The sequence below is a fragment of the Kogia breviceps genome, chromosome 3 (assembly GCF_026419965.1).
Source record: "Kogia breviceps isolate mKogBre1 chromosome 3, mKogBre1 haplotype 1, whole genome shotgun sequence".
Classification (NCBI taxonomy): domain Eukaryota; kingdom Metazoa; phylum Chordata; class Mammalia; order Artiodactyla; family Physeteridae; genus Kogia; species Kogia breviceps.
Window position 1 is genome coordinate 5,201,625 of NC_081312.1, and position 25,559 is coordinate 5,227,183.

Consider the following 25,559-nt stretch of genomic DNA (forward strand, 5'->3'; position numbering starts at 1 on the left):
AGAAACTATATGAAATTCTTGGAAATCTTATATGTCCCGACATAAAATGCTACTTGTCATCAAAATTGAGGCTCACGCTAAAGGGCCTGAACCCAAGTATTAGGGAAATACTCCAGCTGACTTTCAGGCAAAGGCAACAGAAAAATCTGTAAAGATTATGTAACGATGTAGATACAAAAAATTTTCTGCTTCTACAAAAGTTAACCCCCCAGTGTTAGACTTTTGCCATCCTGATGCTTGTGATATGGCAACTGTCTGCTCCTAAATCAGATAATTAAGATGTGTAGACAATAGCTGTGAGTTAAAACAGCCAGGGCTATGGGAAACCCATGACGGTTGCTTGGCTCTCCCTGCTCCCTGGAAAACCCCATTTTTGTTTGATGGGTTAAAGCCTTCTCTTGCTGCAAGGCTAATGTCCTCCCAATGACAAAGAAACTGTTAGAAATTGTGTTTTCCACTTGGGATATACTTTCCACAATCTCCAGTGATCAAAGGCACGCATGTCACTGGGCAAATCATATAAGCCTTAACAAAAACCTGACAAATTCCTTGAAATTATCACTGTCACTATCACCCTCAATCGTCAGGCAAGGTCAACAGAACTGATGGAAACACTGGACTCTAGTGGAACAAAAATTAATTACATGGGATTGATTGAACTGATAAATATGATTATAATTTTTGTGACTTTCATCTGAAATAGTACTGGCTTTTAATCTTTGTTTTCCAGATAAGGGAACCTTTCCCCTTAAGCTAACTATGACTTACAGCAATTTAGTAAATTATACCTCTGTAAACAGAATTGAAGCATTTATCTTTTCTCTCTACCTGACCTCTCCAGAATTTGGAAACTCTTAGGTTCCCAGCAGCCTTTCCAGGTGAATAAGGAAGTCCCTTTCCTGGCAGGTGCAGTAACCTCAAGATATTTTGGACCTTGAGAAAAGAGGAATTCACCTAAGTCTGTAGGTATTGCAGGCAAAATCTAATGGCAAGTCTTTGGTGTGGCTTTCTTGGCTTTGAGAGGGCTTTTGAAAGTTCAGTTTGAGATTCCCTATGAAAAGTTCCAGCAAAGCCAAATTTTATTTTTTTATTGAAAGCAGTAAATTTTGTTTTATTTGAATGACTGAACATAACTTTATTGGTTTTTCTTCTTTTTAAAAAATACCTTACAGAGAAGAAAATCACGATATTCAGACCTTGACTTTGAGGTAAGTGTCTAAGCAGCAAAGCCAAATTTAAAAGAGCCTATATGATCAATTACATTTATGTAAGTAATAAGGCCAAGTTTACTGAAACCAGACGTATTTTGCAAACAATTTAGTCTTAATTTGACTATATTTGGTAAAAATGAGGATTATCTATTTGTTTAATATAAATTTGTATATATTTATTTAAAAGCCTGCATTTTCTTCCCTGGACTTAAAACAAAGCACAGCATGTTGAATCCTGGCCATACGACTAAATATGAAATTTCTCTTTACTCACACGTGAATTTGGGGTGGGGATGGGCATCAGATTAAGTTCTTTTTCATCCTTAAGATTATTTCAAGGTCGAGTTATTTGCTTTGTTTTTCAAATATTTATTAGCTAAAATGAGGATAATTTAGAAAGAAAAATTATGTTTCAATAATACACCTTTGTGGATATTGAAGTTTTATATATATTGAGGTTTCTGTATTTACTACCTACATCCAAGATGCTTCTTTGTTGCTATGTTACATTAAAGTTTAACTGAATTATTAACAGGATATTCTAAGCTTCTTTCTGAAGCTGATTACAGTTATTTATCTTTGGATGAAGATCAGATGTACCATGACCTGCACCCAGGAGATTATGGAGACTGTAAAAGACATTTAAAAAAAAAAAACTCTCTCTCCAACCTAGATGGAAGGACCCTTATCAGGTACTCTGCACAGTGAAAGTGAAGGGAATTGACTCCCGAATTCATATTCCCCACTTAAAAAGGGCCTCCGCACCAGACTGCTCTATAGAGAGGACTGCTAACCTCAAACTCACCTTAAAACAACCATCAAGCCAGGCAGAGAAGATGACAACCACAGTAGACAGGTGGTCCACAAATCCACTAGGTCTGGAAGACCCATCCTACTAGTTCAATTGAACTGTTTACTAAATGTTTGTCTCCCTATCAAAATTGAAGGTTACGGTTTTACTTTTAGCTATATTTTTGCCCCAATGTTCAGGATGGAAAAAAAATTCCTTAGTAAAGTTGTCACGGAGTATAGCTACTGGGGGAAAATCTAACCAATTGGTGGATCTGTCATCAAATTCCTTGGTCAATACAAGACTGATATAAGCCTCTCATAATACGTATCACTGACTGTTCAGGTTTTCCTAATGTGACCACTCACCCAGACTAACCTCTCTCTGGCCTAATCTTTCAGGTTCAAACTTTTCAACATATTAATATGTCCATCCCTTGTCTGATACTATCCTCAGTCCTTAGAGACCAAGTACAACTTACCCTAGGGTCCCTTGATCTGTCCCTTACTTAACTGAAAAATGTCTTGAAGAGAAAAATGCGAGTAAATTATGCCAGCAACGACTGTATATTAAATACCATGCAAATGACTTTTAGAAAGTCCACAAGAGAAGTGATCCATAGTTTACTATTGTGTTGACAGGCTTCTCTGGTGGTGCAATGGTTAAGAATCCATCTGCCAATGCAGGGGACACAGGTTCAAGCCCTGGTCTGGGAAGATCCCACATGCTGCAGAGCAACTAAGCCCATATGCCACAACTACTGAGCCTGCTCTCTACAGCCTGCGAGCCACAACTACTGAGCCCACATGCCACAACTACTGAAGCCCATGCGCCTAGAGCCTGTGCTCCGCAACAAGAGAAGCCACCGCAATGAGAAGCCTGTGCACCTCAATGAAGAGAAGCCCCCACTCACCGCAACTAGAGAAAAGCCTGTGCAATGAAGACCCAACGCAGCCAAAAATAAATAAATAAAATAAATAAATTTATATAAAAAAATTGTGTTGACAAAACTCCCAATTCATGAGGCTATCAATGAGAGCACTCTGGGAGGGATCACCTGTGTGCCCCCAGGTTTTGTCTTCATAGGTGGTATTGGAATTGACCCACCTTCCCAAGGATGGGCACATCAATTTCTTAAAAGCTGACAAATAGAAGGTTTACTCTTATTGGGACATTATGTTATTCCATTGTCTGTACATCAGGAAATAGATGAACCTCCTTTGTCTCTTCATTACAGAGTCAAGAGAACCACGTTAGCAAGATACTAAGATACCTGGTGGCAAAATCTTTGGGGAATCTTAATTCCTAGTGCAGGAATATGTGATTTACATATTGTTACAAAAAAGATGATCAGGGCTTCCCTGGTGGCACAGTGGTTGAGAGTCCACCTGCCGATGCAGGAGACATGGGTTCGTGCCCCGGTCCGGGAGGATCCCACATGCCACGGAGCGGCTGGGCCCATGAGCCAGGGCCGCCGAGCCTGTGCGTCTGGAGCCTGTGCCCCGCAATGGGAGAGGCCACAACAGTGAGAGGCCCGCGTACCACACACACACACACACACAAAAGATGATCAGAAATCTATCAGCCACCATTGGTTAAAAAGCCAAAGAGATGGCAAAAAGCACTGCAGCACAACAGACATCCCTAAATTCCTTAGCCCAGTCACATTAGATAACGGGGCTGCCTTAGGCTCTCTACCGGCTAAACAAGGGGGTGTTTGTGCTATTACTACTCATACTGTTTGTTGCGCTTACATCAGCACTTCTGGAGAAACTGAGATGCACCTAGAAAGAATGTCCCAAAAGGCAAAACGGTTATAAGACAGAAGAAAAACTGACCCTTTAAATGATCTGTTTAGTTGGCTCCCCTCAGAAATAGGCAATTGTTTTGCTCTGCTTTACAGATGATTATCATTTTCATAATGTGTATTATTATTCTTTTCCTAGCCATCAAGTTACTCATGACATATATCACTGCTTGCTTTAAGCCTACTGCTAAAAGCACATGTACAATGTTTGCATGACAATTTGATACAACTGAAAAAATATATAGCCTATAAAATATTTCCCAATTAGCATACCTCTGTACTTGTTCACTATGTCTGCTTAGTTTCCCCTTAATGTGGATAACTAGGCAAATCTCCATACATATATAAACAACAAAAAAGAGGCCAAGCACCAAGGGACATGATGGGCACAGAGCAGGCAGCAACCACCCTGACATCAAGGGACAAACATTTTGATCATCAATGCTTTCTATTGAAAGATTTATGATCAAAAGAGGCAATTAACACAAAAATTTTCACATACTGAGACATGGAGAAGTCATTCTGGCTTATACATGGTTTAACTTGAATTTTACACTAAAACAGTCTGTTTGTGGCTTATCAAACATACATCTGCTTTAATCATTAAAGAAAACGGTGCACTGACCAGAAGTAAAGAATGTCCATGTTAATTTACATTCCCACCAACAGTGCAAGAGGGTTCCCTTTTCTCCACACATTCTCCAGCATTTATTGTTTCTAGACTTTTTGATGATGGCCATTCTGACTGGTATGAGGTGATACCTCATTGTAGTTTTGATTTGCATTTCTCTAATGATTAGTGATGTTGAGCATCCTTTCATGTGTTTGTTGGCAATCTGTTTATCTTCGAACCTAGGGGCAGGACAGGAATAAAGACACAGACGTAGAGAATGGACCTGAGGACACGGGGTGGGGGAAGGGTAAGCTGGGACGAAGTGAGAGAGTGGCATGGACGTATATACACGACCCAGCGTAAAATAGATAGCTAGTGGGAAGCAGCCGTATAGCACAGGGAGATCAGCTCGGTGCTCTGTGACCACCTAGAGGGGTGGGACGGGGAGGGTGGGAGGGAGACGCAAGAGGGAGGAGATATGGGGATATATGTATACGTATAGCTGATGCACTTTGTTATGCAGCAGAAACTAACACACCATTGTAAAGCAATTATACTCCAAGGAAGATGCTAAAAAAACAAAGAATGTCCATGTTAAAAATAAGGATCAAATGCCTCCTTTCCTAGGATGCCAAAGCTGTTACTCCTTCAATGATAAGACACCCTTCCTGGGCACCAGATGCCACACTGACTTGCTGTGTACATGTTGATCTGTTTTTTTTTAACCTTGCAGAAATCTACCCTTGACTTGTTTGATGTTCTTTGTTCTGACAGACATAAAACTACTGAAAACCACCAAACTTCTCTAGGGCAGTTCCTCAGAGTTATCTGAGAGGCTGTCTCCTGGGCAACAGTCCTCAGTTTGACTCCAAGAAAGCTCTTTTCTACCCCTGTTATAGACTGGTTTATTGATTATTTCCCTCGACACTGCCTATGTCACTGCCTGCAAAGGCAGCATTTATCACGGTCAAGCCTGGCAGCTGGAGTGTATTGGTCCTTCCCAGCATCCTGGGGTCAGCTCCACCCATAAAGCTCAAGAATTGTTTGCTTTTCCTCTAGCTGCTAGCACAACATCCAGAACATGCATGAGACTGAAGGAATGAGAAAAAAGCCCTCATAGTTCAATGTCTTCTCTTCTTAGCAAAGCACAGCTCAGGGAGCCACTGGGAGATGGCTGCAAATGCAGGCTGGGATTTGGCAGCAGTTTCCTGTGTGGCAGCCTGTGTTTGGGCATCTAATTGTGTGTGTGTGTGTGTGTGTGTGTGTGTGTGTGTGTGTCTAAAATCTGTAAATACCTGAATCCGAAAAGGAGCCATCTGGTAATCTACAACAGTATAGCCCACATGCCTGAAAAATCTCATGTGCAACCGGAAAACTCATAATGACGATCACAGTATGCTTTGCATCTAGTCAGATGCATTGTAGTTAGTTTGTCTGCATTCATGCATCAACTAATCTTCACTGAGCGTCTATTCTGTCTCTCTCTCTATTACTTCCTCTTTGTACTCTGTTGCATCTCCTCTCGGCTAGGTGCTGGGCATACAGTGCTGAACAAAACACTCTGGGACTGGGGGCCACGGCCCGAGGATCTGGGGCCACCACCACTGCTACTGCTGCTGATGACATCGTATCACCCATGCCATCTGCATAATGCTCTGCTCTTCGGAGAGCACGTTCACACCTCCTCTTTTGGTTGAGCCCCACAATAACTTGTCTGATTTGACAAGGGACAGCTGGCTAGTGAAGAGAGGGCACTGGATCCACATGCAGGTGGCCCTGACTTGGCCCAGGCTCATCACCTCTGCCCCCCACAGCCTCCAGTCAATGAGTCTAAAACCTGAGAGGCAGAGTTACTGGCAGTGAGAGCTCTCTGGTCTCCAGGGCAAAGTCATTAGTATAACCTGACAAGAAACAGAAATGGACTCCCGGAAGGACCCTGCTATGTTAGCAGGAGCTAATAGATATCTGAGGGCTTTCTAGAAAGGCAGCTGTAGATGAGGCCCTCCTGCACTCAGCAGAGGTTCAAAATAACTAAGAAAATGATGAGAAGCTCATGGGAGGATGAAAAATATTGCCCAGGATGAACAGAACGAAATATGACACTTAAAATGTCGAGTGAGGTAAGGTACTTCTCAAAAGGAGAAAAGGTTCCCAAGGTGGCTGTGCAGTTGTCTGATGAGGATGAGAAGTTTTAAGTCTTTGGGTGCAAGGGTCTAAAAAGGGTATTCTTCCTATAAGGTTACCTCTAGAGAAAAAGAACATAGCCCCACCGTGAGACAGGTACGGCCGTCTATCAGCTTATAAAATAGAAGACTCCTACAGAGTGATGGCAATTCAGTCTTGGCCAAGTATTTCCAAGGACTAAAACTGCTATTTCCAAGAGTGTTCACATAGCTGAAGGTCCTACATACCACAGAGAAAGAGTGCTTCCTAAACCAAAAGCATAAATGATGAGGCTCAGAAACAAAGACCTACTCAGTAGCCATGAGCATCGCAGGAGCCCAAGCTGTCAAAAGGACTCAGGAGCCAAACTTAAGTGGCCAATAATGGATAAATTGTTCCACGTACCGTAACTATCACAGACTGAAACATACCAAATACACTTAAATTCATAATGGCACCAAAACCACCACCACCAGCAACCGATCGTGGTTAAAGGGAGCAGAGAACAAACTCACTATCTTGGAAACTGGTAAATAAAGGGAAAGAAACTAAGCATTTATCTTGGTTAACTCTACCATATGACCGGGTAACAAAATAGTATACTACTGGGGTAACAAAAAGTAGATGAAGGTAAGTTTCTCTTTATAGAAGTACTATATCGGATAAATGAAGAAAGGCTAAAATAGAAAAACCAGTCCCCTTATGGATCTAAGTGTTGGGTAGTGACGGCTCTAATGGCATAGACAGCGAGACAAGCAGACCCCAAGTGTCTCTTGTAGGAAGAGGAGACCAATACACATAGAGCCGGAAGAGGATCTAGATCCCAAATTACATTACAGGAAACGTGGGGGACAGAGGGACACGTTAAACAGCACCACAGAGATGCACTCACAAAAATCCAGAGTGTGGAAAATGCTCTGGGAAAAATGAAGCGGCTTGTTCAACAAATGAACTGCAAGCGAGGGTGGCATATGTTTGCCTATGTGTGTGTGGAGGGAGGGAGGCGGGGAGAGAGAGAGAGAGAGAGAGAGAGAGAGAGAGAGAGAGAGAGAGAGAGAGAGAGAGAGAGGGAGAGAGAGAGAGAGAGAGAGAGGGCGCCTATGAGTAAAAGAGACTTATGAGTACAAAATGTACATATGGGGACTTCCCTGGCAGTCCAGTGGTTAGACCTCCGAGCTTTCATTGCTGAGGGTGTGAGTTCGATCCCTGATCGGGGAACTAAGATCCCACAAGCCATGAGGCGCGGCCAAAAAAAAAGGAAACCAACCAAAATGGACATATGATCAATGTTCCTAGCAGCATTATTCATAATAGCCAAAACACAGAAACAATCCAAATATCCCCTAACTGATGAATGGATGAACCAAACACAACATATCCATAAAATGGGATACTATCTAGCAGTTAAAAAGGAATAAACTACTGATATACATACAATAACACGAATAACCTCACAAACATTATTTTAACTGAAAGAAGTCAGATGCAACAGGTGACGTGTGGTTCGACTCCACTGATAAGAGATGTTCAGAAAAGGCCATTTATGTTGCCTGGGGCTGGGGGTGGGAGTAGAGATTAATTACTAACAGGCAGGGAGGGAACTTTTGGGGGTGATGGGAAGGTTCTACAACTGGATGGTGGTGATGGTTGCAGAACTCTACAGATTTGCTAAGAATCACTGAATTGTACATTTCATAGAGAGTAAATTATTGTATGTAAATTATACCTCAATAAAGCTCAATGAAGCTGTTAAAAGAGGGTCCTCATCTTTTTTAGATCTCTCTATTTATTAACATTAACAGATGAAAGGACAAGACACCTGGGAACGGCTTCAGAAACAACATGGGAGGGGGCAGTGGGTGGGGCTATGGGTGGACAAATGGCTAAGAGTCGGTAATTATTGAAGCTGGGTGACGGGTACGGGGGTGCTCATTATGCTAGTCTGTCCAATGTTGTCCCTGTTTTGAAATTTTCCACAATAAAAAGTTAAAAACACACAAGTAAACTGCTCCAAAGGCACCTGGCAAGAAAGCATGAGTGCATGAGAGGCTATTATAAATATAATAAAGGTTCTTTTTGACATGCTGAAACAAAGAAACCAACAAACCCACACAAGCATAGTGACCCAAAGAAGGGAGGTTGAGGACGCCCAAGTGCCACAATTATGTGCAGATATAGTTTAAATTTCGCTCTTGAGGGGGCTTGTGAATATTTTTCTTTAAAGACATCTACAGAGAACTTCATCGATCTGTGAGAGTGAATGGACCGTATTCTAACCTGGTGAGTAACGCATTACAGACAGCTGTTCATTTCCATCCGTGTGGACGGTGACCAAGTCTTTCGTTTCTGTGTCAAACACGAACCACCTGTTGTAAACATGGGGAAAAGTACAAATCAGTTGTTTAGTGAGACAATGAAGTAAGACTATTACAGTCACAGCAAGGCTATTAAAACAAATTAACCTAAGAGCTTAAAAATGCTCTGTATTTGCTCAATAAGAATTCGTATTCCCAGCTTTCATTTAAAGAAAATTTCCTACCTATGAGCACTTCCTAAAGATAGGAGCAGCAAACTGGGTACTATGGGAAATGGTTCAGTTACTGATGCTATGGGAGGGTTCCCTGGTGTTTGAGTTTTGTCACTTACGCATTAAAGGAGAGAAAGCCCTGGGCAGGGAAGATGAACCAACACCTACCCCCAGCCTGTGGCCAGAGGAAGCAGCAAAGGGGCCACCGCACAAGCTCACCCAGAGATCTGGCCCAGGGCAAGGCAGGAGGGGTATAGGAGGATGGGACCGGGACAATCTCCAGTGCTGCTGCAAGCAGAGCTGGGCCAGCATCTGACCTTCTGTGACGCTGGTGTGCAACGAGCTGGGTGAAAGAAATAACCCAGAGAATGACAGAAGGGCGAGTAGAGGACTGGCCTTTGAATTTAGCCTCTCTGGGCTCAGTTTCCCCAACTGTAAAATGGGAATAAAGGCCCAGAATGCCTTTGCAGGCCCAGCGTCCAATCGGTCAAATTATAATGGACACGGAAGTGCTCCGAATCCTCTAATCAGGACACGGTACTCAGTCAATGTTTGTTAAATGGCGGGAAGATTGAACTCTCCTGCCCACATGTTCTCAAGTAGTGGCAGAGAGTGGGACCCCAGTGTTTTCAGGGATGAAAAGGAATGTGGACTCCCTGCCGCTGCTGTTTCAAACCTTGATGACACACATCCACCGGCGTGTCCATCGAGCCAGAGTCACTATCCACTCAAGGCCCTAATCAGCGCCACTCGAGGGGACCGGCTGACCCCTGACATCTGGATTTGGCGTCTCAGCTTTGCTTCCTTTCGCATCTTTAACAACCATTTACCTTTAATGTGTGCTATTTAACTTTTTAAAAAAATATAAATTTGTTTATTTTTGGCTGCCTTGGGTCTTCGTTGCTGCACGTGGATTTTCTCTAGTTGCGGCGAGTGGGGGCTTCTCTTCATTGTGGTGCGCGGGCTTCTCGTTGCGGTGGCTTCTCTTGTGGCGGAGCACGGTCTCTAGGCGCGCGGGCTTCAGTAGTTGTGGCTCGCGGGCTCTAGAGCGCAGGCTCGGTAGTTGTGGCGCACGGGCTTAGTTTCTCTGCCGCATGTGGGATCTTCCCGGACCGGGGCTCGAACCCCTGTCCCCTGCATTGGCAGGCGGATTCTTAACCACTGCACCACCAGGGAAGCCCCTGTGCTATTTAACTTTAACAGAGGTCAGAATAGAAGAAGTAGAGAGACTGGGCTGTCTGGGCTGTGCCTTTGAAACATCGTGTTAAACTGCCCCATCGAGAGCTAAGCCTGGTACCTGGGCCAGGGGTGGGGGAGGCATAAACGGAGGGGAAGGATTAGGTTGCACGTGCCATCTCTCTTCCTCCTACAGGACACCGTGTGTGATTCTGAGCAGCTGGCACTGTCCCATACCCTGTCCTGCCACGCAGAGGCAGCACGCAGCTGACGGCAGTAACTGGCTGGCGGCCCTTCATCAGAACCTGCTGAGTTGGAAGCTTCAGATGTCTCAACGAGAGGTCAAAGGAGTGTGTGTGTGTGTGTGTGTGTAAACATTTTCACGAAGGATTCTGTTGGATACAAGGTGCCCAACTCTTAAGATGTTGCCACCTATGACTTAGAAATGGTTACTCTTTCTTTATACATACTCTAAGTTCCTAGCAACAGAATCTAAGTGGTATTCCTTTTTTTTGAAGCATAGTTGCTGTACAATATTTTATAAGTTACAAGCGTACAGTGCAGTGATTCACAATTTTTAAAGCTTACACTCCATTTATAGTTGTTATAAAATATTGGCTATGTTCCCCATGGTGTACAATGTATCCTTGTCGCTTACTGTATACCTGATAGTTTGTACCTCTTACTCCCCTACCCCTGTGTACGGAAGTGCCCCTGCCCACTTCCCTCTCCATATGTGGCATGCTCTGTAGAGAGGAGGGGATCACCAGTGGTATATGAATTAAGCTATAATACATGTAGATACTATGACAAACAATATAAAAGTATAATCGAATCTTATGAAACAATGATATAATAATAACCACCGAAATCGCCTGCCAGGCAACCCCGGAAGCTGCTTCATCCATTGTCTCCCTCAGTCATCAGTGTACGGCCAGGCAGATATATCGTCACAACTTACAGAGGGAGAAACAAACTCAGAGAGGTTATGTAACTGGCTCAAAGACACACTGCGGCTAAGTGGTGAAGCTGCGATTCAAGCTCAGAGCCACTGCCTGGCATATCAGAGGCCCTTTGGTGAATACGTGTTGGCTGAATCAAACATGAGGCTCAGGATCTGGGCAGTTTCTATAAGTCTGACGGGGCAGCAAGAAAAAGCGTTTAAAATCCGCAGTGCTTTGAGATGTTTTGTTGCCCCATTGCAAAGTTGAGAAGCCCCACCATCCTGTGTGTGTGGAGCTGGGGCCTCTTCTGGGAGAGGGGTCCCCAGCTTCCCTCGGGTTTTCCCAAAGTCCAAAACGTGAAGGGCCACCGCCTCAGGTTTCACTTTCGAGTTCGGACTTAATTCCCGGCAAGTCATTAGGAGCTGAGAGAGGCAGCCAAGAGCTACCCTGTGCCCGTCGCTGGGGAAACACAGACAACAAGCCTCTTTCCCATGAACTTTGAAAGCACAAGCCGTGCTGACATGCACTTACCTCCCAGTCAGTGTTCCGACTGCAACCACAGACCCTGAAGGATGGAAACCAGAGGACTGGGCTGGATCCTAAAACATCGTAAAGGAAGTGTCAACGGGTGGCCAGACACAGCGCGGTCACGTAAAACACACACAGGCACAGCTGCAACCCCTTAGGGCTACGTGGCCCCACTTAAAGAATCTCTTGTCTCTCCAGAGAGGAAAACATTTTCCTCCTTTAATGAAGGTCATGTCTCAATAATACTAAATCTTTATCCTCTTATAACTTTTCTCTTTCTGTCTTATATCCTTTCACAGCTACGCTAATCAGATGACAGATCAACAAAGACACGCTCTTCCTCCAAGTCTTGGAAGTTCCTTCAGTTGACCCCCATGCTGAATGGGAAGCTCGTGCTCTATCTGTCTGGAATTACGACCCCTGCACCCAATGCCGTCAGGTCGATACTGGGTAAACGCCCCCCACTGGGTGCCGGACACCACGGTAGCCCTAGACGGATCTCAAGATGAGCAGGGCACATTCCAGGTTTGGCTCTAGTAGGACACGTACGTGTTTGTTCCTAACAAGGTGGAACAAGACCGACGAGAGAGGTAAAAGGAGCCGGAGAGGGAGCGTTAGGTGAAGTCAGATGGGGAAGCTGGGCCGAGGCACCCTGGTGCAGGAAGCCTTTGACTCGGGCCTTCCGCTACAGGTGAAGGCGGACGTGGACACACCAGTATTTTGTTTGGATCGAGTGTTAAGGGGACAACAATATGGTCAAGGACACAGAAGCAACACAGTCTGGGGCATACTTGAGGAATGGCAGGTAGAGTCAGCGGGTTTGCAGGGTAGGGAACGGGAAAGCGTATGGAGGGTACTAGTAATGTGGGCTGCACTGCCATGTCAAGGACTGTGATCCCTAGGAAAAACACAGCGAGAATAACTTTTTCCTTTCACTAAAAAGAATGACGTGATTGATTGAATCTATGTTTTAGATCATTTGGTAGGAGTGCTCAGGACGAGTTGAAGCGAGGAGAGATTAATCACAGGAAGACCAAGAAAATAGTAGCACTGCAAATGGAAATGGAAGGAGGCACTGAGATACCACTGGAGAAACCGGAAAAAAAGACAGAGAGGCCAGAGAGAAACTCTTCGGGGGCTGATGACATTACTGCGATGCTTTTCCAAAGCGGGAGCTGTGACTAAGCTCAGGGCCTCCACTGACACACAGAGAGAAAGCACGTACACTTGAAGCTTTACCGCCTAGTTGATTTGAGGCTCATAACATTTTTGAGATGAAGACACGAGTGATTCTGTCTAGTGGCCAGTGGGTAAAGAAGCTACGGAACCACAGATCTTTTTGGGCTCCGGTTTGGTGCCCGTGCCCTGATGCCAGGCTGGTGATGCAGTAACCGGCATTGCTTTCGGCCAGACTGCCGTGTAGACCGAGGCCGCAGGGCAGGCCGCTCTCCTGGACCATCACTGTCCCCGCTGCATCAGTGGCTGCCAGCCATCCCAGCTGGTCCTCCAAGCCCCCACCAGGGGACAGTCACGACATGGGACGCCACTTCCTGTAGCTACGCCCTGCCACCTGGGCCGCTCCCGCTCTTCCCTCTGGTGGCAGTGTCACCACCAGGCCTGTCATCTCAGTGATCAGCTCCCCCAGTGACCAGGCAGCTCCGGTCTCTCACAGACCTTCTCCAAAAGCGAAGGGCAGGGGCTTCCCTGGTGGTGCAGCGGTTAAGAATGCAGGGGACATGGGTTCGAGCCCCGGTCCGGGAAGATCCCACGTGTCGCAGAACAACTAAGCCCGTGTGCCACAACTACCGAGCCCGTGTGCCACAACCACTGAAGCCCGCGCGCCTAGAGCCCGTGCTCCGCAACAAGAGAAGCCACCGCCGTGAGAAACCCGTGCACCGCAACGAAGAGTAGCCCCCGCTCGCCGCAACTAGAGAAAGCCCGCGCGCGGCAACGAAGACCCGATGCAGCCAAAATTAAATAAATAAATAAATCTATTTATTTACAAAAGCGAAGGGCAGGAGGGCCGAAACACGGACCCAGCACGTCAGGAAATGCTGGCAACTCTGCGGGAGCTGAAAGGAGGACACGTGGGGTCTACGGGGGGACAGCCCCTTGCCTGGGGCTGGATGTGTCATTCAGGGCGCAAGCAAGATGGGAGGTGTATTTCACCCACTACAGTATCACGTGGTGCAAGACCCTGACGTCGGGAGTCAGATTGGGCTGGGGGTGAACCCTGGCTCCATCACAGATTCAGGCACCCTGGCGAGCTACTGACTTACCTAAGCTTCAACTTCCTAATCAATAAAGTCAGGGTAAAAAACTTCAACCTGCAAGGCTGCTGCAAGGATTAAGGCTAATACATGTACAATGCTTGGTATGCAAACAGTGCTCGATGAACGCAGACACTGCTGTGGGGTAAGTAGAAAGGATACTTCAGCACTCTGACGTACAACTGGAGTTCCTTTTGCGAAGGTCACAGACATGCTGACTTTAAACTTCACCTTTACCATCAGACTCAAAGTGCAGAGATAAATTAAACTGTACGCCGTTAGAAGAGTTAATAAATTCTCATTCAAAAGGGACTCTGTAAATAGAATGCAGGCTCATCACGAGGGTTTTTCAGCCTGTCAGCCAGAAGAGATTGCACTTGGGAAACCCAGCAACCAACTCGGAATGGCTCACTTGCTGCCCAAAAATGCAACAGCAAACTTCCGAACTACACGGATGAGCCCACTTGAGGCAATGTTTAAAGCAGGGCAATTTGAACGAGATAAAGTAAGTGACATTTGCTTCGGGACGAATTTATATCACTATTAATCTCATGCAAAAAAAAATCAACATGTTCCAGATGAATTTTTATAAGAAAGATGGAATATAACATGCATGTCTACCTCTATTATCTTGTCCCAGACAGGCCGGTGACCAACGGCGTCCCACAGGGTGGCGTGCCTGTCATGCCCGCAGGTCAGGAACTGAGGTTTGGAGGCATGGATGGCCAGTCCCCAGAGCTCATCAGTGTGACCCTACAAAGAACCGAGACAAACAGAAGCTCTCTGAAGTATGACGGCCAACACTCAGGAGCCCTGCAGGGCCGTGAACCGTGGCTTACTGCACATTCCGGAATTTCTCCCATCTGTTTTTCTTCCTCGCTGACTGAAGCCGAGGAAGGTGATGTTAGTATAAAACGCAGGGAAAAATCTCCTCTTTGTAATTCTGTCTTACGTTCTTACGTGTTTGGTGGGCTTGCTGAGCTGGCGCATACCTGAGTGATGGGTGTGAAGTCTCCGGACAGTGTGCCCTGTAGAACAAAGTTTCTGGTCGTGCCTATCAAGATCACATCGCCTTTCCCCTCAGCCACTGTCCGTATGGGACCAAACTGTTCTGGAATCTGCATTGAAAGGATTTCAAATGTCATTAAATTCTTAGCTCCATCATTCAAAATACTTGTTAATTTATCATAATGATAGCTCCTATCACAATGACATACACACACACACACGTGCTATGGAGAGAAAGTACTTGAGTGAATGATCCCAAATCTTACATTTAAACTCCAAACATTTAATATACCTAAAAAAAAAAACAGCAATAGTAAGGTTTTTTTTTTTCTTTTTTAAAAATAAATTTATTTATTTATTTATTTTTGGTTGCATTGGGTCTTCGTTGCTGCACACGGGCTTTCTCTAGTTGAGGTGAGCGAGGGCTACTCTTTGTTGCGGTGCGTGGGCTTCTCATTGTTGTGGCTTCTCTTGCTGTGGAGCACGGGCTCTAGGCGTGTGGGCTTCACTAGTTGTGGCTCACGGGCTCAGTAGCTGTGGCACGTGGGCTCAGTAGTTGTGGCTCGCGGGCTCTAGAGCGCAGGCTCAGTAGCTGTGACACATGGGCTTAGTTGCTCCACGGCATGTGGGATCTTCCCGGACCAGGGCTCGAACCCACGTCCCCTGCATTGGCAGGCGGATTCTTAACCACTGTGCCACCAGGGAAGCCCAGTAAGGTTGTTTAAAAAACAAAGAATAAAACATTTTTTTCTTGACAAAATATACAAATAAGAAATACAGCTGAGTAGTTTACTCTTTACTTGTTACGACTTCTGATAGCAGAACCAGGTAAAATTTGGAAAGTAAAGAATATGTAACATGCTGTAATAAGAGTTCCTAAACATTTTTTATAACTTAAAAGGATAAATTCTTTGGCAACTTCATTTAGTTTTGAAATCCACTGCTCATGTGGGCAAACACGTATGACTATCTAAGTGTTAATAAAAATAATTTCAGAATACACCAGCCAAGAACAATTTGCTATGATAAAATAAGCAGAGGTTCTTGCACTTTATAGAAAGAACAAAAAATCGCAGTGAAACCCTGGGGTGGACTCCAGGCACTGCGGTTCTGGGGTGGTGAGGTGCAGCCTGTTCTCATACAAACTGTCTACTTCCAGCGCGCTTTGCTAGCACAGATTTGAGCAAAGTTGATAAAAATCCATGCTAATGAAGAGGAGTTATGGGCACTTAAAAATGACGAGTGTCTTCTACAAAACCAGGTGAGACTTTGGAGTATTTGTTATGATTATAATGTAACTTGGGTGCATCAAATGCGGGTTGAATCTTATTATAAAAAATGCTACCGCAATTAAAGTCTCCACGAAAGGAAGGTGATCTCCAAAACTCAGATGAAGGCCTTCCTTTATGAAGAGCAGGAATCAACAAAACCAAATTCTCATACTGTCAGAGCACCATGCCATGCTGCTCTCTGATGTAACTGTGCTGTGTGCATCTGCCTTAGAAGTTGGAAAAGTTCTACAAGGTGTCCATGCTATGCTAGAGAGGAAGAAACTCAACCTTCGGATTGATGCTGACCCTGATATCTGTCTGCTCATAATTTCCCAGGGCCTGGGGGAGAGAAAATTCAGTGAGTGTGTAGAAGGAATATTGAATTTCTTGCCTCTGGCTCCCGTTGGAGTCCAGGTCTGCTAACCAGGTAATAAGGAGGTGAAAGAGATGCCCAAAGGGGTCAGAGCTCCAGAGATGGTGTTGGCACTCAGCCACGCACAACATAAATACTCCGTAAACACTAGTTCAAAGTGAAAATGTCTCCAAAGTAACACGATGGAAATTAAAGTGAAAAGAGAAGAAATGTTTGAACGATCAATCAAAATGTGGATAAATGTTCCCTTGGAAAAGTGAGATTGGGTCTTTGATAAAAATATTCTAGACGTGAAACGCGACCACCTCACATTTTATAAACCGAATTCCCTTTTAGTACTTAAACTGCCTTCGTGATTTTAGGAAAATTCTATCTGAACAGTTCTCAAAACGGTAAGCTGAAGATTTCAAACTAACAAGGAAACTGGTCAGTATAACAGTTTAACGTTCAAAACGAATGTCAATAGCATGACTTGCTGTCTTACCTCGGTTTTATGAAGTTTCTGGTAGTTTCCATCCCAAGAAATGAGCTTCCGGTCCTTCCCTCCTCCCGACACCAGCGTGCCGTCCCTCAGCATACATAGTGCAAAAATACCACCCTCGTGGGCCCCTTGAACTGCGCAGCTTATTCGATTCGTACCTAAACACAGCAAGACCAAGCTGAGGACATCGTCAAAGGCTCACCTCTACCCACCTCATTTCATTTTTGTTTTAAAATGCGATACTGTCGGTTAGAACATCATTGCAGTGCGAATCTATAAAGGATCCACTTTCTAGAAGTTCCCAGAGCACCAGACAAGCATGAACTGAATTACTTTATAATTAAGGAAAACAGGGGGAGGGGGCTGGGGGGAGGGACGGACTGGGAGTTTGGGAATAGCAGATACAAACTATTATATATAGGATGGGTAAACAACAAGGTCCTACTGTACAGCACAGGGAACTATATCCAATACCCTGTGATAAACCATAATGGAAAAGAATATGAAAAAGGATATATATGTATATGTATAACTGAATCTCCTTGCCGTACAGCAGAAATTAGCATGTTGTAAATCAACTATACTTCAATAAAATAAACTAAGAAAAAAATAATTAAGGAAAACATGCTAACACGAAGCATAGTGTGTGAAGAGTACAGCCGGACTACATGTGGTTGAGAAATGAGCTGTGTGTCTCTGGACAAGTGACTTAACTGCTCTGTCTCAGTTTCCCCCCTTGGTGTAATGGAGCTACTGCTTATCCCGCTGGATTGTTCTAAGGGTGGAATGAACTGATGTATACATAGAGTCCACGGCACCCAGAGTAGCAGGGATACTGCAAAGGTCACCATATTAATCTGAAATTACACTGATGGGTCTGTTTTCACCTTCACCCCGAACTCAAATACTACGATCCTTGAGGACAGGGATGGTGCATTTTCCCTTTTTTCCTGGCACATGGTGAGCACTCATAAGTGCTCACTAGTGAACGTCCCTGGTGGTCCAGTGGGTTAAGACTCCGAGCTCCCAATGCAGGGAACCCGGGTTTGATCCCTGGTCGGGGAACTAGATCCTGCATGCCGCAATTAAGAAGTCCGCATGCCGCATCTAAGACCCAGTGCAGCCAAAATAAATAATGAGTAAATAAATAAACATTTAAAGTAAATAAATAAATGCTCATTGAACTTGACCAAATAAATGTTTCTGAGTAAGGAGACCTCCTTACCACACTGTTTGCCCACTGACAGCGGGGATACGCCCACCTGACTCATACGTATGCTCAGCATCTAGCATGCTGCCTCAGACACAGTACTCAATCAACGTCTGCCAAGCACTGTGTGGACCAGAGATGTTAAATACTATAGAGCTAAATAAACAGTCTTTGATGACTTCATCATTATAAGTTGTTATCAGATCTCCTAAATAAGCTATTAATTCCATTATAATGTCTTGGGCTTAAAGAGCCTTTTAGAGCGACAGAAGTCCACAGCTTACTAGTCTCATTTTCCTCAGCCCCAGTTTTTTGGTTCCAAGTTACACCCGCACACATGCATGTATGTACCTAGGTACCTTGGAATCGAATAGTAAACCTGGAAATGATACTAACAGACAATTCTTACAGGAGCCACGTCTGGCTTCATACTTATAACATCACCCAGAAATGTCTGCTTTGGGAGGAATCACTTGTTACCTTTTCCCCATACCAGGATGTTGCCACTTGAATCTCCGGTGATGGTGTCACCATTTTCAGAAAAAGTCACACAGAGGACAAACTTTGGCTTTTCTTGCTTCTGCAGAATATTTAAAAAGAATACATATATACAATCAAGACATCCTTTTGTTCGTATTAATACCATCTAGAAGCACAGACACCCCAAGCTGGATAGTGTCAGCTTCTGCTACCACACTGTGTGCCTTTCTTTCTTACCCACCATTACGTAACTTATGCCCTGAGATTATCTGGTCTAAAATAAAGAGATTTCTGGTACTTATCAGGTTGAAGGCAGTTCGAGCAGAGGAGGGTGTTGGAGAGGCTAAGGGGCCGTGTTACCGTGACTACGGCCTGAAGGATGGGCCTGGCATCCTCTAACTCAGCCTCTGGGCCCACAGGGCAGCAGGTGCCCTCCCGGTGCTCTCACGAGGCCCGCAGACGCTGGACTCAGTGGCACAGAGACTGCCCATCGCTCTCTGCAGAGTCCCACTGAGGTCTCCTGGGCGCCTTCTTCCTTGCTCTTTGCAGCCAGCAGGCCTCAGCGAGGGCCCCAGCCCCTGGGCATCCTTTCCTGGTGCTTCTCCCTGTGTTGATCCTTCCTTCTCAGCATCACCAGTGTTATCCATGAGACACGAGGGGCTCCCCAACTCTGCCAGGGATCTCCAGGAACAGTCTTTATCACGACCCCCCCGCATTTGCCAATTAAAACAAATTCTAGCATCGGGATGCCTCAAAGCTTCCTTAAAAGCTAGGTGACCGCAAGTACCATCAGTGAAAAATAAAACGACAGATGCAATTTCACTTTACCTCGAATAATCCTTGCTTCTTAATAAGGGAGCTTCCTTCTAGTGTCCAAAAGTAGAGATGGGATTTTCCGCAGGTAACAATTATATTCGTGTCCGTGGGGTGGAAATCCGCAGCAAATACAGCTTCATTAGAACACTTTGTGCAAAACAGGAGAATCAGATGTCTCTAGTCTCTTAAGACACTTAAGAAAATAAATAAAATCTGAAGCACAGATAATTCATCAAGGTAAGCACTAGGCCTCTTGATATTTTCTCCCATTGAATTCATCTTTTGTAATCACTGAACCTGTGTCCGTGCGTGCTGAACTCTCTCCTCGTCTGTCTCCCCCACTGCACTGAGCCCTGAGGATGGGGCCACGGAGTCATCCTTCTGCATGGGGGCTCACAGGAACTGGGGCAGAGCAGGCACACAGTGAGATGTGGCTGAAGGGGCGGCCGGGGAATTAAGAATCGCAGGTTCCTCGCCATCTAGGGACTGCAAGGGCCCCGGAGTCTGGATTTTGTTCGGCTCCATCGCTCCTGGCCCACTTTGGCTGCCCTGATTGTCTGGGGAGTCCCTCCTGATTCCGGTCCCCGCGACTCTGCCCGTGGGTTGGCGACCAAGCCTGGAGTCCAGCAGGGGATCTGGCTCTTTGGGTACCACTTCACCACCCTCACCCTGCTATCTCGATTTCCACGACTGGCACCCTGGTCCCACGAATCTGACCCTGATGGCTCCTCCTCCTTGATAATTCTGTTATACATTCTTAAACCTGGACAATAACTAACTTGCTCTGACTGCTTCCAATCCAGCGACATGGCAAGAACTTAAATACCTGAGCAGACTATTAGAAGGCACAGCTGCCTTCTAATAGCATAAAAATAGTTATTTAATGCCTTACTAGAATACAGGGTCTGCATCCCACACACAAACGAGAAAGCTATGTAAGTGAGGTGATCCAGTGGCGCTCCTAATGTTAGGTAGGTAAAGTGATCCAGTGGTGATGCTAATCTTAGGTAAGTCAGGTGACCTAAGGTTAATGGATGCCGGGGTGAGAAATCTGAAGTCAGTTCTATAAAAATAGATCCAATCATGGTTTTAACAGGAGGAAAGCATGAGAAAGCGTAAGGGAAGTACACTGACATGACGAAAGTCCAGTGGGTCCCACTGCAGGAAGAGCCCCACCGGGAGGACCCCATTCCCGAGTCCACTCAGCTCGGGACGAGCCCCGTGCTGGCTGTGCTGCCCTCCCCGTCCCCCTGCTCCCTGCCTGGCCCTCCCGCTGGGCCGCGGGCACATCTCACTTGTCACTGTCGCGCCAGTGTCTCCTCGACACGTGTGTGCAAAGGGGACGCTCGGCATTTGTGGATGACGGAGAGAACGCGAGCAAGTGAGCGATGGAGCGAATGAGAAGGGTGCTGACTGTACAAGGAGGAAGGAAAACCCTTATAGACGCTGTGATGAGAAGAAGAAACCCTACCAGGCCTTGGGAATGGGGGGGGGCAGGGGCCCGAGGGCTTCTCGGTGAAGGGGTCCTGCCTGCGGGCCGCGGCGGGGCCAGAGCCCACGGTCCGCTGAGACATGGAAAGCCAGCCGGGAGCCAGCAGGGGAAGGTTCCACGTGGGAAGAGGACAACGTAGCCCAACATGAGGCTTTGGGGAGAGACCTTGACACCCGCCAGTCTCTCTTCATTCTGCCAGTCCCACGCGGACAGCACATGGTCATTGGAGTCATCCACGGCGCAGAGGTTGCTTCCTCCATTCTGGAAAAAAAAAAAAAAAAGGTATTCACAGGAAGACCACATGTGAGAATTAACTAGGTTGAGAGTGATTAAAAAGGAACATACTTTTATTTTTAATAAAGAGTCCGCTACGTCTTCGTTCAAGAATATTTACTCACCACCGTGGAGACCCGCTTATGACTTGGGCAGACAGACAGTGCCAGCAGGGGAACGTGGGGCGACAAGGGACAGGAGCGGGAGGGAGGGGTCGGGGGGTGTGCTTCACCACTGGTTCTGTTAGAACCAGCCTCCTAGGGGCTGCAGAGCCCCCGCCCTGAAGGAGAAGGCGGCTGCGGCTCCAGGGCCCAGGTCTGCGCTGAGCGAGGACCAGGTCACCGCGAGGCCGTACAAGGGGAGGGAGCGCTGGGGGTGAGGCGCGCGGTGTGTCGATGTGAACGCATTCATGTTTCTGAACTGGCTGAACAAGTGCTTTAAAGGGTGGCTCCGCTGAACGGGCACACCCTGAGGAAGGCTGGGAGACCACGAGGCCCATCCAGCCTCTGCTTATGGCCAGGCGGCGAGCCAGGCCGGCTGGGGACGGCACAGACAGGCAGGGGACATTCAGGGCCAGAGCAGGCAAGACTGCTCCCTGCTCCAGGAGCCTGAAGACAGTGTGGCTGCAGGGCCTCTTCTCATCACCGTGGAGACGTCTGATTGGGAGCGTGTGTCACCGAGGGGCAGCATGCGACCTCTGAATGAGGGGACCTGGGATGCGGGAGGTTTCAGAGTCCAAATATGTACATACACCTGGACAGTTACAGGCGTGTTAACTCTCTCCCTCTTCAACCTTGAGCTGATTCTCTCCTCCCGGTGGACAAAGGCTGCAATACCCACAGGGCTCGTACTTACGGATTTTGAGAATGCGATACAGGTGACCGCTCGGTCAAAAAACCCGGTTCCGATGACGTGCAGCGTGTTCAGCGTCACGGAATCCCAGATGCGCACGTTTGGGGGCAACTGCTGCTTAGAAGACAACGCAGAGTCACCCGCTGGGCCAAGTCTACAAATTTATCTTCACCTTGAAATTATGATTACTTTCGTGTTGTCAAAAAAAATATTTTTTTAATGCATTTGAGGACTCTGCCTTTTAATATAAATAAAACATTCCCAATCTCTCCCAGAGGTCGTGGCTCCTGGGGCCAATTTAACTTTAGGAGAGGTCTACCGAGCTTTACCTTTTGAAGAGCCCGTTATTGATAACTATACCACGGGAAGTGATATTCTCATTTGTATGTCGAATGCGTCTGAGCTTTAAAAACGAAAAATGACGAAGAAAATGGAGTCTCCTTTAAGGGTTGTTCTTGCAAAGTCTGTATTGTTACTATGGAGCAAGTGCGGTTCAATTCATCACGATGGTCGCCACCAACGGTATTAAGAGCTTAACATCCTTGGGCCCCACAGGAAATTGATTTGTACACAAACGAAAATTTAGAATTGTTATGATTAGTTCAAAGCCCTCTCAACTATGTTAATTTTTCTCTTCCTTAATAGAAGAAAGCATCACAGAATCATCAGCAGGTTTATCAAGAAAAGGACTAGCATTGTACCCCGTAGACGGGTGAACTAGGTTCTAGGTTGGACTTGTCTCTAAGTAGCGGGGTGTCCACAGACAGTCCCTCGGCCTCTCCAGACTTCTCCACTTGTAAATGCAAAGGGATGGTTCAGATAGCGATGACATTTTCTCTGGCTTTAAGGTTCTGATTCAATTTCAAGGCCAGAGACTGAAATACACAGTTAATCCACTAGAGGGGAGGAACAAATGATTTACTACTAATTTCAAATAACGTTTAAAGATCATTTAACAGTAAAAAAAAGAAGATGAAGACCCTGTTCCCTCTGCGTTTACAGAATAGTAGTCTGATTTCCATTGTTCCTGTTACCTCCTTTCAAGTATAGGATTCTAATGGAAAGTAGCATAAATATTTAAAATTTGATGTTATTAAAATATTTTCTGAAAAATGGTAGCACTCATGATAAAAGTGGAAGAACGTAATGTAATGAGTTTCAGATCATACATTGTGCATGGATACACAATGCTATACAAAAATAGACATCAGAAAAGTTACGAGAAGTTTTGGATAAGACATGACAATGACCACAGATTTGGTAAATGAGTACGTGGAAGCCAGTTTTGAGTTGTTCTATTTGTCAAATTCTACTAGCTCCTTCTCTGATTCCTTAAAATACACACTGAAGCCTTGCTGAAGTGCTTACAAAAATTTGTGCTAAAATCCTTCCAGCAGCCCTTATAGATTACACCCAGACACAAATTCCAAGGGGTGAAGTCATGATTACAGGGGATTCATGGCAGAGGGTGTCTGAAATGCACTGAAGAGGCAACATGCCCCAAATTCAAATGATTATTTATTATGATTTTAACTTTGCTTATTAAATGTATACTTAACATTTTAATGTTTATCATGTGTGTAAATAAGTATCTTAAGAGTTAACGGATTCTTAGGCAAGAACAATGCTATTTAAAAATTAGCTGAGGGCTTCCCTGGTGGCGCAGTAGTTGGGAATCCGCCTGCCGATGCAGGGGACACGGGTTCGTGCCCCGGTCCGGGAAGATCCCACATGCCGCGGAGCGGCTGGGCCCGTGGGCCGTGGCCGCTGAGCCTGCACGTCCGGAGCCTGTGCTCCTCAACGGGAGAGGCCACAGCGGTGAGAGGCCCACATACCGCAAAAAAAGAAAAAAAAAAAAAATTAGCTGAAACTAAGGTAAGCTCAAGGGGTTTTTAAAGTCAGTGTAAGAACTTTAATTTGCAATAAAAAATTCAAATGAGGGATTAAGAAGTACTCAGACATTTTATATCTAAGCAGGCTTATTCGTCAGCAAAATTTTCAGAAAATTATTTTGTGTTACCAGTTCATTACAAAAATATTAAAATATAACTCACTTTTCCATCCTTAGATGTGCCTGCAACTTGTCCTGTGGCTATCGTGATCCTATCAGGATGAACTGCAAGGCTAAAAGGAGATATTTTTAAAAACATCTACTCTTTAAAGGCAAGCTTCACTCTTCCCTTGATCAAATATAATCTGGTCAAAAAGTTAAAAGTAAGATATACACAGTGCCGAACTTCTTACAGACTCATGATAAATTCTCTAAGCACCTCATTTCATTTCATCTTAACTCCTTTATCTACAGAGAATTTTCAAATTCGAAGAAGAAGCACCCTCTGCTTGGGAAATACCATTTCAATCTCAGAACCACTTCATCAGTATCCAATCTTTATTAAGAAGTCATTTGAGTATATCAAATAGCAAAAGCATCATCCTTTTCCTACAGCATTTTAATAACTGACCAGGGAGTCAGGATCAATAGAAATACATAAATCCATCTATTCATCCATCATCTTTCCCAGATACATAAAATCGCTACCAAAGGTATAAATGAATTCTAGGAATAGCAGACCCAGACATACACATGAGGCAAAACATTTTTATTAAAAAAACAAAGACCCAAATTAGAAGCCGTTAGCACGAGGAGGCCTCCAGATAGGGGTCTGTTAGAGCTATCTGTTTAGGTGACATGGTTGGTTAAGATGGTGTGTTATAAGGATAGAAAACTAAAAAGGTGTCTTAGAGAGTAGGCTGCCCAGAACACAAAGCCGAGTTTTCCCCCCAAGATCCAATTTTCTCAGATCCCTCTCTTTCCCTTCAGTTATATCCTATCCCTGAACACTTTCTGCCAATGCTCTTCCCACAGGTGTCAGAGGAACCCCAGTTTTGAGGACTCACCACTTCACGTCATCGTTATGGCCCGTGTAATGCCTCTGGAGCTGCTCCTCCACGTTGTACAGCACGACCACGGACGCGATGAAATACACAGTCTCGCCCGTTGGGAGCAAGTACAGGTTGTTACGACAGTCTCGACCCCGGTACCCATAGCTTCGCGTACGTCAAGACAAAATAAAAAATACGCTTTTTAAAAGTAAAAAAATGAAATAAAGACCCAACTCTTTCACATGCTCTATTTTCTTGTCTTTCATTTTTTTCTTCTTGGAAGCTCATTCACGTTCCCAAATCTCATACTACGAAGGCTCCAGCAGCTTTATTTCAAGAATGCTAGTCATACAGCTGACTCAGATTGTTGTGGCTTAGATTTTGTGTGAGC

General features: G+C 45.3%; 1 protein-coding gene across 7 annotated transcripts in view; it reads right to left on the minus strand.

Annotated features, from left to right (window-relative positions):
• The window catches only part of EML1 (EMAP like 1), a 143,499-nt gene that overhangs the window by 14,393 nt on the left and 103,547 nt on the right, over window positions 1-25,559 (minus strand). For all 7 annotated transcript variants that reach the window (XM_067027772.1, XM_059058353.2, XM_067027777.1 and 4 more), the window contains 11 exons: window positions 25,184-25,333; window positions 24,340-24,409; window positions 22,289-22,399; window positions 21,326-21,421; window positions 19,681-19,815; window positions 18,853-18,952; window positions 17,166-17,320; window positions 15,022-15,147; window positions 14,651-14,782; window positions 11,763-11,830; window positions 8,862-8,950 (listed from right to left, as the gene is read on the minus strand). In XM_067027772.1, the coding sequence (XP_066883873.1) occupies window positions 8,862-8,950; window positions 11,763-11,830; window positions 14,651-14,782; window positions 15,022-15,147; window positions 17,166-17,320; window positions 18,853-18,952; window positions 19,681-19,815; window positions 21,326-21,421; window positions 22,289-22,399; window positions 24,340-24,409; window positions 25,184-25,333 (1,232 nt within the window). The remainder of the gene's footprint in view (window positions 1-8,861; window positions 8,951-11,762; window positions 11,831-14,650; window positions 14,783-15,021; window positions 15,148-17,165; window positions 17,321-18,852; window positions 18,953-19,680; window positions 19,816-21,325; window positions 21,422-22,288; window positions 22,400-24,339; window positions 24,410-25,183; window positions 25,334-25,559) is intronic.